The sequence below is a fragment of the Apteryx rowi genome, unplaced genomic scaffold, assembly GCF_003343035.1.
Source record: "Apteryx rowi isolate R43461 unplaced genomic scaffold, aptRow1 scaffold_44, whole genome shotgun sequence".
NCBI classification, from domain to species: domain Eukaryota; kingdom Metazoa; phylum Chordata; class Aves; order Apterygiformes; family Apterygidae; genus Apteryx; species Apteryx rowi.
The window spans coordinates 2,802,761-2,817,348 of NW_020450694.1; the positions used below are offsets into that span (position 1 = coordinate 2,802,761).

Sequence of the window (14,588 nt, forward strand, 5' to 3'; positions counted from 1 at the left end):
CAAGAGCTTTATACATCAGCAGCAACAGTCATATTTAGTAAACCATACATTAAAAATAAGCTCAAGAAACCTCATCACATGCCTACCTCTCTACCAATCTCCAGTGAAATTAGAATCAGAATTAAAAACAAGATTTTTGATTTGCATTTGCCTCAGAAATAAAAACGGTTTTTAATATGCACACCATTAGTCTTGCAAGGAATTCTTGAAACTCAGTTCTGTGATGTGATAAGAAAGATCATATTAATTTCACCGGTGGCTACAATAAAGATGAACCTTTACACAGTACTCCCTACTGTAGAAATAGAAGGGCTAGTGAAGAAAGAGATACAGAAAGTTGGGGAAGAATAAAAATTGAATTGGCAATAAGCCTTGAGTTTATGAACTTTCCTTGTATCCCAGCTGGGGTCTTGTATTCTTTCTGGACACAATGATTCTAATTTATATCTCCATGACTAACGTGAATGTGAGAAATGATGAATACGCACATCCGAACATGACTGCAAGTCTATTTGGCACTGTGCAATTTTGAAAATTGGCTCCTGTGTGTAAAGGATGTGTCAATCAGATGGCGAGGAAAGGGATTCATTTCCCAGTTCTATTCTGGGGTTAAACGGAAGAAGGAGGAAACGCTTCTTCTTGCAAGAACACTTATCATTCCTCCTAACCGCCAATTTCTACAAAACAACGGCCTTCCCCTCACAGCTCCCCCATCCACTTCCCAGAAAGATACGTTGGACTGGACTGAAAGAAGAGAAAGCAAAGGTAAAGCACTTGGTCAAAAGCAGCATTTGAAATCTCTTGCCTCCCCCTCTTCTCACCACACACCCACTTAATGATTAAAACTGAGCTGGACCAACCGCTGTTGACAATGTTCAACTAGACAATTTGAACGCAACAACGAGGAGCTCGAGTAATTGCCGCCAGTTGCAAACACTAAGGAAAGGAATATTACCGTTCCTACGCCAGCATAACTACAAAGAAATGAAGGAACCTAAGCGGCTTTCCAGGTGCCTTACAACCCCAGAGCTGTTCGCACTTGCTCAGTAATTTCAGAGGCAGCACAGCCTTCATAAACGGCCCACATGCATGCGCACGCACACCGTGGTGTGTCGGTGTAGGGTTCAGAAGAACAACGTCATTACAGACCTTAGCAAACCTACGCTTAACTTCTCTAGGTACAGTACATGCAAATTCTGCAGACTTAATCCACTTCTGTAAACTCGTAAAACAGAGAGAGAGCGAGAGAGAGCGAACGAGCAGCCAGCCTTGAGGGAAAGCCTTATTATCACAGCTTCACTGATACTGTTGGTAGAACCAGCAAGAGAGACATTTTCCCGTTCACAAGGTGATAACTTTGAGGATCTTGATTAATGTGCTTTAGTCAAGCAGGCAAATTCAAATCTACACAGCAACTTTTGCCATCTGGGTGAGTCAGATAGAAATTCTCATGCGTTTCAGCCACTTAACTGAACTTTATTATGCATGCCAGAAAATATATTTTTAACACTGAAATCTAAAATGCATGTATTACTGACCACAGCTGTGCTCCTCTCCTAAACAGCTTCAAGTGAGGGACTGGATTCGATCCTCCAGCTATCCTCATGGGCACAAGAAGAGTGCTGCAACACACTGGTACTTTCCAATTCACTGCCACCAATGTCGTCACTGAGATACGGGGCCTTGAGCACCACCTTAGCAAGAGTTGCTTTATTACCCCATGATGACAAGGATATTGTCAGCTTTAACAAGTACTTTTGTCACGAATATCCTAGGATGCAGAACTACCCATTCACTAAGAATGAAAATTTAAAAACGTGGAAGAATCCTTTTCCTATCCACTACCTCTCTTAATAATTGCTTTATATGCAATGAAAGACCTAGGAGTTTGTGGACATTTTAAGCAGGCACGTTGCACACAATTTTATTTTCATCTTTGTGATGCACACTTGCCCCACACTGACAGAAGCTCTACTCTAGGGTACATGTATAATGCTGTGTTATATTTTTTCATACCTATATTCCACTTGTGTCACTCATGGAAACCTCTGGAGGGCCAGAAAGGACGTTTCTAGGGCCAAATCCAGCCCAAGTCAAAGGCTCAGCTGCAGAACAGAGATCTTCTCATTTTTGATTTTTTTTAAGCTCCAGGATGCTCTTTCTCCTAATAGGTCTTCCGGCTGTTTAATAATTAATTGAAACTATTTGTACACAGCTCCTACTATAAACCCTGAGATAGGCAGAATATCTGTACAGGCTTCTTGTTAAGTCTGCCTTCTTAAACGATAATCCTGAATTTGTGCAGTATACTTAACACAGGAGCTTCTTAACAATACAGATTTTTTTTTTAACATCATCTTACTTAGCGTGCTTTTCACCTTAGAATATCTTGACTCTGAGGAGTGGACAGGGCTTTTTTTGTTTTGTTTTGTTTAATTCCAACGTGCGCTATAAGGCAATGACTCAGATCACTGGAGCCATCTCTGCTGCGTACCTGGTGAGTTAATGAACAGACAACGCAATTACAGTAACCAGCATCATTGCTGAAAAGAAGGAGAGAAAAACCAGCAATCAAAACTCTAGTAAAGGAGCCACCTCTCCCTCTGGTGTCACTCAAGGCATCAGCTTCTCATGTCTAAAAACTTCAAGAAAAAACTGACAGATAAAAGCCAAGCTGTCCCAAATATCACAACGATGACAGAAAGCCACTTGGTTAAGGGACAGACTGTTTTCATCCGTGTTGACTAACCGAACGCTTTGAAAAGCAACTAAGAGAAAACTGAAGAGAAGCAGAGCATCTCCGAGGCGGCAGGCAGCTCTCCTGTAACAGGGCATGGATCAGGGATCGCCACGTACGCCTTGGAAGAACTCGCCTCTGATAGCACCAAAATAATTTGGAGGGACCTTCTGGAGAGCAAAAGCCAGAGAAAAAAATCGTTCATGAAAAGTAAGTTATAGATTCTGTAATACTCCCTTCTGATCAGCTCTCAAGAGATTTCTACCACCGGTTAAAGTAATTAATTTAGGCACCCGGAATATCTGAAAGGGATCAGAACAAAAAGAACTGCCAAACAAGCCTCTAGGGGACGTGTGTCATTTAAACAATCTTCACACAAGCAAACCCCGCTTGCAGTTCAGAATATGAGTAACTGCCGTGCAGTTAACTTAAAATTACAGACAAGAAGCATTTCATTCGTATGCCATCAGTATAGAAAGATGCAGAATCTCCGGGTTTTTTGAAAACTGCCCTGGACAAAATTGTATTAAATTACTATATGTGCAACAGTGAGAGATAAGAAATTGAGAAGAGCTATTTCCACTGGGGCAGCATAGGATGGTAAGGTGCACAGATGGAAATGACAGGTTTCTCTTGCTTGACTATTACGTTTCTAGAGTGCAAAAAGAAGAATAAATGTATCGTCAATTATACAAGCCTTGTATCAACCGAGTCAGAAGACAGAAAAGTATTAGCATAAACAGTGACTGGCTCTACAGAAAAGCTTCTTCTCAGTACTGTGAAGGTATTACCTACCTCTAAACGCACTGCAACAATTTGAAACTAATAACGTTATGGTCTTTTGTGCAAGATTTCCAGTAATTACTTTGCGATAATCTCCTTTTTTAGCTTAGTTAAGCACTTACATCCATGTAGATGAGGAAGGGGAGGACCTGTGGCAGGGAGGGTTGCTCTGTTTAGGTTTAATTTCACTGATCAAATTGTTCTGTGAAATAGATTAGCTACTGCTTCAGTGTAAAGCGTAGGTGTAGCAGGTGTATTTCAAAGCAAAATCTCTCTTACCATATTTATCAAATAATAATCATGCAATGTCAAGAAATGTGAGTTACTCTTTCCTATTTCAATACTGTGAAGAAAAAAAAAATCTTATTTCTAGGGAAGCAAACTGAGATCTTTACAGGCAAAAGACACACAAAGACTCTTAAACCTTGACCTTTGTTGAAACAATCCCATATAGTTTTATGTTTAACTGACTGAGAGAAAGAACATGAGAGGCAGAGCATTAGGTTGGATTTAGTGTGTTTAAGGGCAGGACTGTCAATTGAGCAAAACTTCAATTACAGACAAATTTAATGTATACCCAAGTACATTATTGCAATTCAATAAACATCTCTAACATCTCTTCAGAATTAAACAATTCCAGTTTGCTTTCATTTCAGCCTGTGCGCATGCATTACAAATTTGATATTATCCACACCAAAATTAGTCAGATTTTTTTGGAAGCACTGATCCATGCACTCCCAGTGCTGCTGCAAACTAACCTCAAATGAACGACTTAACTTGACCTGCCTACTAAGTAGGAACAAGGAGTAGAGGAACGTTCCTTCAACATAATCCCTTAATTTCTTCTAGGTAGGTGTCTGTCTGCCTGAATAATCCAGCAATGAATATATCAATGTTCTCCTGTTGGAAGTCCAACCTCTTGTGTTTGTAATTTATTCTTCTATTTTTTTCTTTCTCCAATTGTTGCACAAGAAAACGTCAGGCACATACCCTGCTCTGCACGTTCTGGTATTCATTCCTCTGGAAGGTTGCCTTCCTTCTATTTAGTTACGATGCAGTATTAGATATGCCACTACTGGCAACTCAATTCCACTTCAATCATGAATCAGCTCCTCCAGAGGTGAACAAGACAGATGCAAGGTCCTTCTGTGGAAGTTAAAAGCTCTTGGCATCTCATTGGCACATTCTCTTCATGATCTGTGTAGTTTGAATACCTACAACACTCGCTATTTGAGACCTTGCAAAGGCATCGGCATGCTGATTGTCGAATGCCATAGGAATCTGGTAGAAAGCACTGCAGTGGAGTAAAGCGATCTTGTTTCTACAGCCACCCTCCATCAAACACTTAGATCAATAAAATTATAATCTATGAGCATCCCTATACTTCAAATTCCTTCCACCCAATGTCCGTGGAAGATGGGACGCGGGATGAAGCAGGCTCAGGAGTGACTCAGTCACCTCCTGAACAACCCTTTTAAGAGGCAATGAGTGTCCTTGTGGTGTAGCTGAGGAAGAGTTTAAGGAAGGCAGCACTTTACTCCATGCCTCATGGGTACTCTCTCCTTAATTAACCCAGTCCAGTTCCATGCTCTTCAACAAGCACCGTCTCACACGTGTCAGGTACAGTGTCAGCTCTTAAATCATGGTAAACAACACAGGCCAAAAACCCGAGCTCCCTTCAAGAACTACCGCTGTCTCTACTGTTTACTTCAGGACAGGAGAAGAACCAGTCCCATCATTTACCCCCAGCCGCCCTGAGCAGACAGATTAATCTGACATACAGTACTCCATCACAGGATTATTTATGCCTGCTAAGACACTAAAGGCAGGCTGATGAAGCTGACTGACGCCCAAACTGTTCAGCTATCCACATGAAAAGGATCCACAGCGACCATGCATTATTACAAGAGCTTGCAAACAGGGCTGCATCCAAAGTTTGTTTCCATGATTCAAATATTTGTTTTAAGAAAAATGATTGAAATTCATGCCACTTCACAACCCTTTTTTCTTGCTTAAAATACAACGAATAAAGGAGAAGGTCCAATAGGATGTTAATTTTTACACATAGCTGCCACCTAGGAGGAAATATTCATCAGACAAACTTGCTGCTTTAATACAACCTACCTTTCACTATTAATTCTGCATAATTTGAAACTCCAGATCCACCATCGGAACGAATGACGCATCGGTACTTGCTGATACTGCGCTGCGAAGTGTCAGCTACGCTCACAGTAGCAGAAAAACGTCTATGGTTGACCACTCTAGTCACCATTAATGCCGTGTCCCTTCCATTCCACTGCTGTAAAAGCAGACAAAAATAATGCAAGTTATGAGGACGTACAGATTGTTTATCCATGGATAATTCAGTCTTTGTTATGCTTCTCAACACTGGTTAGACCGTCAGGTTCACATTGCTAGGTTAGACTTCATACAGTACAAATTCTCCATAAAAGATTGCTAACCATACCCCTACAAAGCTGACATGGGCTCTGGACTGTATGATCTAATGGGTATAAATATTCTTGCATATATATTTAGGATTATTTAGGTTTTCCTGTCTCTTCAATTTTTGAAATATATTTGGACATTTGGTGTGTTTAAACATACTGAAAAGGCTGGAGAGTGACAGTTCCAACTATGTATTTGTTCACGATATATTTAGAAGTTTAGCTAGCATAGGAAAATACCACAAATAAACAGATTTTGTACACCTGGAAAATACAAATGAACAGATTTTGTACACCTGGCATTTGCAGGTGTAAAATTTTATTTCAGGACCAACTTAAATAAATTAGTTGGACGCACAGACATGCTTACATGCCCAACACAGCTCAAAAAGCCTCTCTCTACCAATGCCACACTACATTTTCATAATTGGAAATCAGACAGATGAAGAACTAGCCAGAAAGTGATGTTCTACAAAGCATAAACACCTGAACTTGCTCAGTTGGGCTAGTTTGTTAGGAGTTGCAAAAATATATATATACTGTTTTGCCAATTTCCAGTAATCAATTTTTTGGCGGTATTTCCAAGGCTATTTTCATTAAATGCTTCAATTTTAAAGAACGGAAAACAAGTTTCCACCAGCAACAATAATGATTTTCTCTCAAACCCCTGCTTCTCATGGGAAAAGGTTCATACTGCTTCAGGTCAGAAGTGTTTTACAAACATCTAGTCATAACTGTGGAAGGATTTCACAGAAGAACTCAAAAAAGATAAAGAATAAGCCAAAATGCATCTCAGTGGATGTTAAAAGTACAACACAGGTTAAGAAATTTCAGATAAAAATAGAATTGTTAGGATAACAGCTGTGATAACAGTACAGTTAAAGCAACTGTCAAGTCATTTTGCATAATGCCAAATGTATTTCTCACCAACTCAATTATTTTTTTCCCAGTACTAATTTTCACCTTTGCTAATTTGTGTCCTAATATTTAGGTTCAGTTTGAAATTGTTATTTCTAAAGTTCATCAACATTTCTAAAATAAATTTAAAAAATGAAAAAATCCATTAGTTATTTGAATAAATGCCATAGCAATTATGGCAAGGGTCACTCTTCCCTACCTCAGAAGATGCTGCAAATAGAACTTTTTATAGATGCCAAAATAAAGAAACTGAATTCTGTCCTCAGGGCATTAATTCAAGAAAAGATACATGTTTAAATTCTGCTGTATTCAAAGAGCTCTAAGCACATGTCTGCCCAACCAGGGCCTCAGCCACATTAGTCTGAGCTGTGAATAAAAACTGTTGATTTGCTTAAACTTTCTGAGGTTAATTAAACTTTCTGAAGTTTGAAGTCTGCTGTTGGCCCTGCGTGCATGCATAGTACATAGAATAACAGAGGCTTCTTGCTTGGGATGTCAGCAGTTTAACAGCACAGAAGTTTAGAAGAAGAAGAGTTCTTCTATTTTAAAAGCTTCTAGGACAGCTCTGCGTGTAGAACAGGGTAATGTTAAGATTCCACATTTCCAAGCACTTCAAAGGGCTGAAAAAATCACTTTGCCCTTCACTGGGAAGCAAGCGCTTCACTCTTCAGTTTTCCTAATTTTTCCGTTTCTAACAAGAACTGAAAATCCCTTCTTAAAAGTTGTTACCATACCCACATGAACAGCATGAGCCAGTCTTTCAAGTCCAACCAAGAGGGCAAAAATACAGACAAAAAGAGGTGGAAGATTTTGCTTCTCGTGTCTCAAAGTCTTTCAGTGAGCGATTAGAAGGAACAGTCCGACATTAACCCAATCAAGGGAAGCTGGGAGGAAGAAACACAGTGGGTACAAATTGGCTTTGCCTGTTTTGCACCATCCAGGTAGTCCTCCTAGACCCTTCCTGTTGGCCTAGGTTTCACCTTAATGCATTGTCCGCAGTCCAGAGTAGGTGACATTTGGGGAGAAGGAGAAAAAAAGATGACTGCATATTAAGCAGAAGGGAGAAAATACTCCATTTATTCCATCTTTTCTGTTTTACTGCCTGGTGTTTACAGGCACATGGGCATTTGACTGAAACCACAGTTTTACTGTCACTGGCCATTTTTCCATCTTCTGTATCGTATTTTGTCAGCTTGAACACTCATCAGCTTAAAACAGTTCAAAAAGGATCCTGATGAAGGCACTTTGCCCCACCACCCAGTCCTTCCCCACCTACTTATTTGTGCTTGAAAAAATACCACTGCTTTACCTGGAGCCAGAGCTTGTCGTGCTGCGACCACTTGCCGCCGGCGATGCACTGGAAGGTCGCGTTCTGCCCCACGTTAACCTCCACGTTCTGCAGCCGGAGGAAATGAGGAGCCTTCCCTATCAGAAAATGCAAAGTGTTGCCAGGGTAGAGCAAGGCAGGAACCGGCTACGTTACGCAGAGATACACATACTCAGCAAATTATTAGGGCAACGGCAGGCCTATCCTTGACAAAGCGATTTAGCAAAATAAAGCTGTCCTTCAGCTTTCATGGTTCAGTGCGGAGCCGAGTGGATGATCTTGCAGAGGATGACCCAAGGGATCACATAAAGCACTGGCACATCCAAAAACACACATTTACTATCAGATCACAATGCAAGATCACAGTCATCAGCACCAGTTCTTGCTGCTTGCTATGAAGAGTAATTGAGTAATTTCTTTTCTTTAGAAAATTGTGTTTCTAAAAAGGTCAAAAAAATCAAATGCTTTGGGGTTTGTCAAGTGTGACCGACCCAAAACCAATTCTCATAGGATTCTTTTTTTCCTTTTTATTTTCTTGATTGTCAAATAAATCCTAGGGCTTTTGAATATTTATATAACTTTGATATCAAACCACTATATTAAATATTAATATCACCAACATTAGCATAGCACTGTATCAGTTTATTAATTACTGATATCAGTGTGTCACTGATTTTAAATTTAGTACTAATTAAATTTTAGATTACTGATACTAAAACACTGACATCCCTGATATTAAATAATCCTCTGGTTCACACAGGAATGAGATCAGAGCGCTGTTTTTCAACTAAACCATGGACTCATTCACCTCTGTAAGTAAACTTAGGAAAATAAAAAGAATTTTACAGCAGTGAATCTGACCCTTTCAAATGAAATCAGTTCTGCGCTGGGCTTCAGAACTAAGTTTAGGAACCATTTAAATACCTTTAGTAGGGCGCACAGAAGTCCCGTGAGACTCTAAAGGTCAGACTTTTTCAAATTCATGTTCACCTTTCACAGGAAAGGACTGTGCATTACTACGATTAGGCACCAACAGCATGCATAATTTCCGAGCACGTATCCACCCATACTTCTCCACTAGAATTAAATAGCTTCAAAAGGACGCGGGCATCTGTGTCTGTGTGTGCACAAGGCTTCATATATAGCTTTGATATATAGCTTGTTAGCTGCTACTTTCATGCCCGCACATGGGCAAGCACATTTTCCAGACACATGACGAGGAATCCACTATGTGATATTTGCAGGCTAATAGGAATAATTTCTGCCCGCAGTCTAAGCGGGGCAGACATAAGCCAGCTCCCGACCTGATATTTAGGCTTGTCTGCTATGCCATGATCTAGGAAGGTGAAACGGAAATGAGGGGTGAAAAAAAAGTCAAAAAATACAGTAATTTCAGTCATCTCCAGGAGCTTCATGGTTCAGTGGTTTGAGTTACAATAACTGTAAACCAGTATGAGGGGCAAAACCTGCGCAAGTCAAGGGAACACTTTGCTGACATCTACCCAGGGTGGCTGCCACTGCTGAAGGACAAATGCAACCCCAGGAATCAGCAGGGAGAAGCATTTAAAAGACTGCCAAGAACCTATGGGGGGAATACTGTGTATTCAAACTCACTTCAAACTTATTTCAAACTTGTACCTTCAAACTTATTGTGCAAGTCTGAAGAATTTATTTGCAGGCAACACTGTAGGCTGCGAGTGGCAAACTGATGGGCAACAGAGTAGTTACAGTTCGCATCATTTTAGTTTTGAGTCTTTTGAAACCTAAGCACTAGCTCAATTATAAAGTAAGCAGCTCCACCAGTAACATTAATGGTTTTTTGAAGGATGATCTCCGAGTTTTCTGGACGATTTGTCTGTTAATAACAACACAGTTGTGAAACCTCTATTCGCTCTACCAGCCACTCTACCAGGAAAAAGGCAGCTGACACATTCAGAAATGACCTGACTGGGAACGATGCACGCTTCTTTCTAAAATTAGCAAGGACGTGAAGCGCTTCAGTTGATCTTTTTAAGCAATGCACACAGACTCTGTGTGAAAGGCTAAAAGGCAGTTCAGTCGACATCAAAACTCCCTGCCCGTATTTTCAAAGCTACGCAGCAATTCTCAATGAACTGGAAGAGCACGATTCAAAGATCAGCTGCTGAACGCATGACTTTTTATCACTGAACGAACGTGCTGACAACTGTGTTGTCTCTATATGCATAAATGTTATATATTTTCATAGAGACTTCAATTCAAAAAAGCACTCTTATTCACTAAATGAACATTAAGATCATACATAATTTTGCAGAGACCCCTTCATTTACTTGGAGAAATGGACTTAAACAGCAGTTTAAATACTTCAATAAGCGGGGGTCTAACGCTGCATCCTTTCTCCTTTTTAAATCACCTAACTTTCTTGTCCAGGTTTCGCTTGGCTTTATCAGCCTCCCCGCCAGGACAGGGATCAGCCAGCACCCAACGCGCTGCGGAGCGAGCACGCCATGGGGGGGGATTTGTTTGGACGCTGCCAGTTAGCAGCAGCAGCTGGTTAATACTGATTGCACGTTTTTCTTAATGAAGTAAATGCACCCAAAGGCCTCAGAAATGAGCACATGATAAATATAATTTAGTTAAACAGCAATTATCCATATTGCAGTTATCAGAAACGTCCTGTTAAGCTTGAGCAGCACCATGGCTGTCGCACTGAATGGCAGCTATTCTTTGAAATTTTGTATTGCAAGGAAACCAGCTGATCTCACCCCCCAGACAGGACCCATGCGATTCGCTTGTGCACAGCAGCTGCCACCGCCTTACTGAAACCACAAACTAGCGAGACAGGCGGTAAAACTCTGGAAGGGGTTGGTGCTGCCTTTCCAAATGACACCAGGCTCGCTGAATTTGCAGCATCAAATGAGGAATAAAATCAGGGTATCATCCAAAACTGCATTTGAATACCAAACATCTAATAACTTAAGCATTAAAAGGCATGGGGTCATTACAGATTACTCATAAGGACATTAAAATATTTGAAGAAGAAAATCACAAAGCATATCTAAACTCATTAAAGAACATGAAGGCTCTTAAAATCTTCAGAAGAGACTCTATACTACATATACAATACACACATACAAAAGTCCTCAAACCAAACTGTGGACACAAAAACCAAAGCAGCTCAGACCCAAAGGCTGAGATTTAGGGCTTTTTTAAGTACAAAAATCTAGACTGGATGTATTGTGACCAGGATAGAAAAAACACAGTACTAGTAATTTTGAATGGCGTAACGAACCTGCATTAGTCTCCACTCCTGTGCAAGTGTATTGGCTGAATAAGAYGTTTTAAATCTGCATGGAGGTGCTGAGTGAGCTTAACTTTTGTTTCAAGAGATACCTCTTGGATCCATCCTTTAATGAAGGAAATACTGATTTTTTATTTTTATTTTTTTAGATTTTTTTAAGTTAACTGCATAGGATACTATCAGAAGCTTTTTGGATCTTTTTCTTCAGGGGTGTGATTCAGAAACAACAAAACAATCAGAGTTTTATGTTGTCTTAACAAGAGAGGACGAGAGATTTCCACAGACATTCTGGCACTAGCTATAGATCCAGAGCAGCTTTGCCTTTTGCACAACTTGCAAAGTTACGTACTTATGCAAGGCCGATTCTCTCAGAGGGACTCAAGAAGACATTTTAGAGTTGACTGAACTGGGTAAGTCACTCATCTAGACTGCAAAACCTGTTATATAACACATTAACAWGGTTAAAAAGAAAAGACCAAAGAATGCTCACTGCATGGATGGGCAAGAACTCTGACTTCATCCACAGCGATGTACCCTGGATGTCCTTTCAAGGAGACRGATTCAAATATCACCTGAAATACAAAATAAGAAAAGGTTTTCTTACAAAGGAATAGCTGCCCTAGCCATTTGGCCAGTCACCCCATTCCACTCTTGTTCCAGTGTCGGAACCACTCAAGGCATTTCATCATTAACAGTGATGGGATACAGATGCAATTCAGCATGCATGTGCATATTAAAGACTGAAAGTCTGTCCGATATAGGAAACAAAAAGTTACAGTAACATTTATTACAATTAGAGAGTTATGCGCTTCTTTCATTTGGAGGAGCAAAAAAACCATTCCATGGATACACACAAACGTATTTAATTTAAGCACCAGTGCAACAGCTCGTGGGTAGTCATTTGACATCTTGTTCTTAGTATGCTTCTGAAAGTTGGAGAATGCTGTTCACGAAACAAAATTACCTAACCGAATCAATAACCCTGCATGGATTCCTATGCAGGAAACCTTGGTTTGGCGCGTAAGCCATCGCAGGGCCAGCGAGCAAACTATGAGCAATGGATGACCCTGGGTTCCAGCTACTGCACTGAAATAAGATTCTCCCCAAAATACTAAAAATAAAGTAGTTTCTCTGCCTTTCTCTGGATGAAACTAATATGCTTTGAGAATGAATTAGCTTAAAAAGCTCATACGTAATATTTCTCTACGTTAATGTTACACTAATTAGGCTTATTTTGTTTATGTATCTGGACAATGAAAATGTTCCACTAATTTGGGGCTGAATACACAAATATTACAGGCAAACAAAAACATAACTCTTTTCTATGACTCTGAGAACGCACCTGGAAACCTGTCTTAATTTGGAGCATCAAGTTACTAAAAATATACAGACTACTTGAAAAGAGTTCAGAAAAAAGCTAAAAGACTAATAAAGAAATTATTAAAACTAAAATAACTACTGCCAAATAAGCTAACTAAAATTCAGGAACAATTAGTATCAAATATGGTATACACAAAGTCTGTTAACCGCTTCAAGCCAGCTTTTAACACTGTTAATTTCCAGTCTAAACAGAAGTTGATAGGCCCTGTTTGTCACTACTTAGCCTCTTTTTCATCTCCTCCATCAGAAGACTAAATATAGTAAAATATTCAACAGTCCAAATGGTTATCACTGAATGCCCAGGCTATTAAAGTAGAGCAGTGTGTACTTCATAGGTACAAATATTTTGTTAATCATTCAGCTTTGCATTTGAGCTTCCAGAACTTAGTTTCTGCTCATGCTCCCAAGACTACCTGAAATCTGTTCCTCCAATTCCAAACACAGCCAAACAGGAGATCTCCTCAAAGTCTCTTTAGAAAAAAGGCATGATAAAACCAGGTGGAATACAAAAATAAATTCAGAAAAGCTCAGCTGCTAACAAAATGTAAAAAGAGAATTCTACACCAGAGGAGGGTGGAAAAAAATAGACTGTCTGAAAGGTAGAAGAAGGAAGCAAATCTCTGGAAGAGAAAATAATGATCGAAAAAAATTAACAAGTGCTCTGAGTGATGAAAGGTCCTTGATAGATTTTCTAGGAACTCTAAAGACTAATAGTGCAGTGTATATCCATAATATGGAAATTATGATTAATTTTGTAAAATGAGATGTCATTCATGATACAAATTGTACCTCCTGGGAAGGTCACCTAAGGAACTACTGCAGCTTCCTTCAAACACAAGATTACTAATGGCAACTTCACAGTTACTAAAACTTATTTTAGCATTTGTGAGAAGCTCTAAGCCATGCTAAACTCCATCCCCAATTTCCCTCAAACCTACTTCCTCGGAGTGCTGGGACTGGGAACAAAAAGCTCTCCAAAGTGCTGGCATCAGCTATGAGCAGGTAGCAAAAGTAAGCACCACTAAACGGAGAACGGTGCTCTGTTAATTACTGACCTGTACAGAGCCTTTAATATCGTGCAATATAACCCAAGCCACTGGYGTCACTGCTTCAGGTGACAGAAAGCCCATGCATTTAATCTCCACACTGGTGCAGAATCCACTGAAAAGAGTGGAGGATTCCTCTCAATTCATACAATATTGTTTTAACAGAGCGTTTTATTATCTGTCCTGCTCCACGCTCAAATCTTCTCTTTACTTCTCAGTTCAAACATCCACATCGCTGGCCTGTTTTGCACTGTGCAGCATCTCAGCCCTATCAAAGCCAGAGCATGGGAGCACACAGGCATCCCCGGAGACAGAGAACTGGGACCCGGTGAAGAGGAGGAGGCAGAAACCCATGCACATACAAGGTCCGTTGCTGCAAACTCAACGCTGAACGTCTCTCATGTCCTTTTAACCTCAATGGGAAAAGTAATGTAAGGGTTGAGATACAGGCTTTTAACAGTGTTTTATATTTAAGGAACTTCTCAGAACACAATACAGCTGACAAAATGCAAAGCTTTACTGTTAAAAAGCATTTTTAAATGCCCCTGAGAACTGCAAAAACCAAGCCATTTCATGTTTCCTTACCAATAAACAACCCTACATTTCACAGCTGCTATATACCAGCAACGTCTGTGTTAGCAAAGTAGCCTGGCTCATCTGTTGTGATACA

At 40.0% G+C, this 14,588-nt stretch overlaps 1 protein-coding gene across 1 annotated transcript in view; it reads right to left on the minus strand.

The window, feature by feature from the left end:
• The window catches only part of PTPRT (protein tyrosine phosphatase, receptor type T), a 344,949-nt gene that overhangs the window by 271,884 nt on the left and 58,477 nt on the right, over positions 1-14,588 (minus strand). The window contains exons 5-7 of the mRNA XM_026076804.1: positions 11,983-12,064; positions 8,195-8,310; positions 5,645-5,819 (exon numbers count right to left, since the gene is read on the minus strand). Coding sequence (XP_025932589.1) covers positions 5,645-5,819; positions 8,195-8,310; positions 11,983-12,064 — 373 coding nt within the window. The remainder of the gene's footprint in view (positions 1-5,644; positions 5,820-8,194; positions 8,311-11,982; positions 12,065-14,588) is intronic.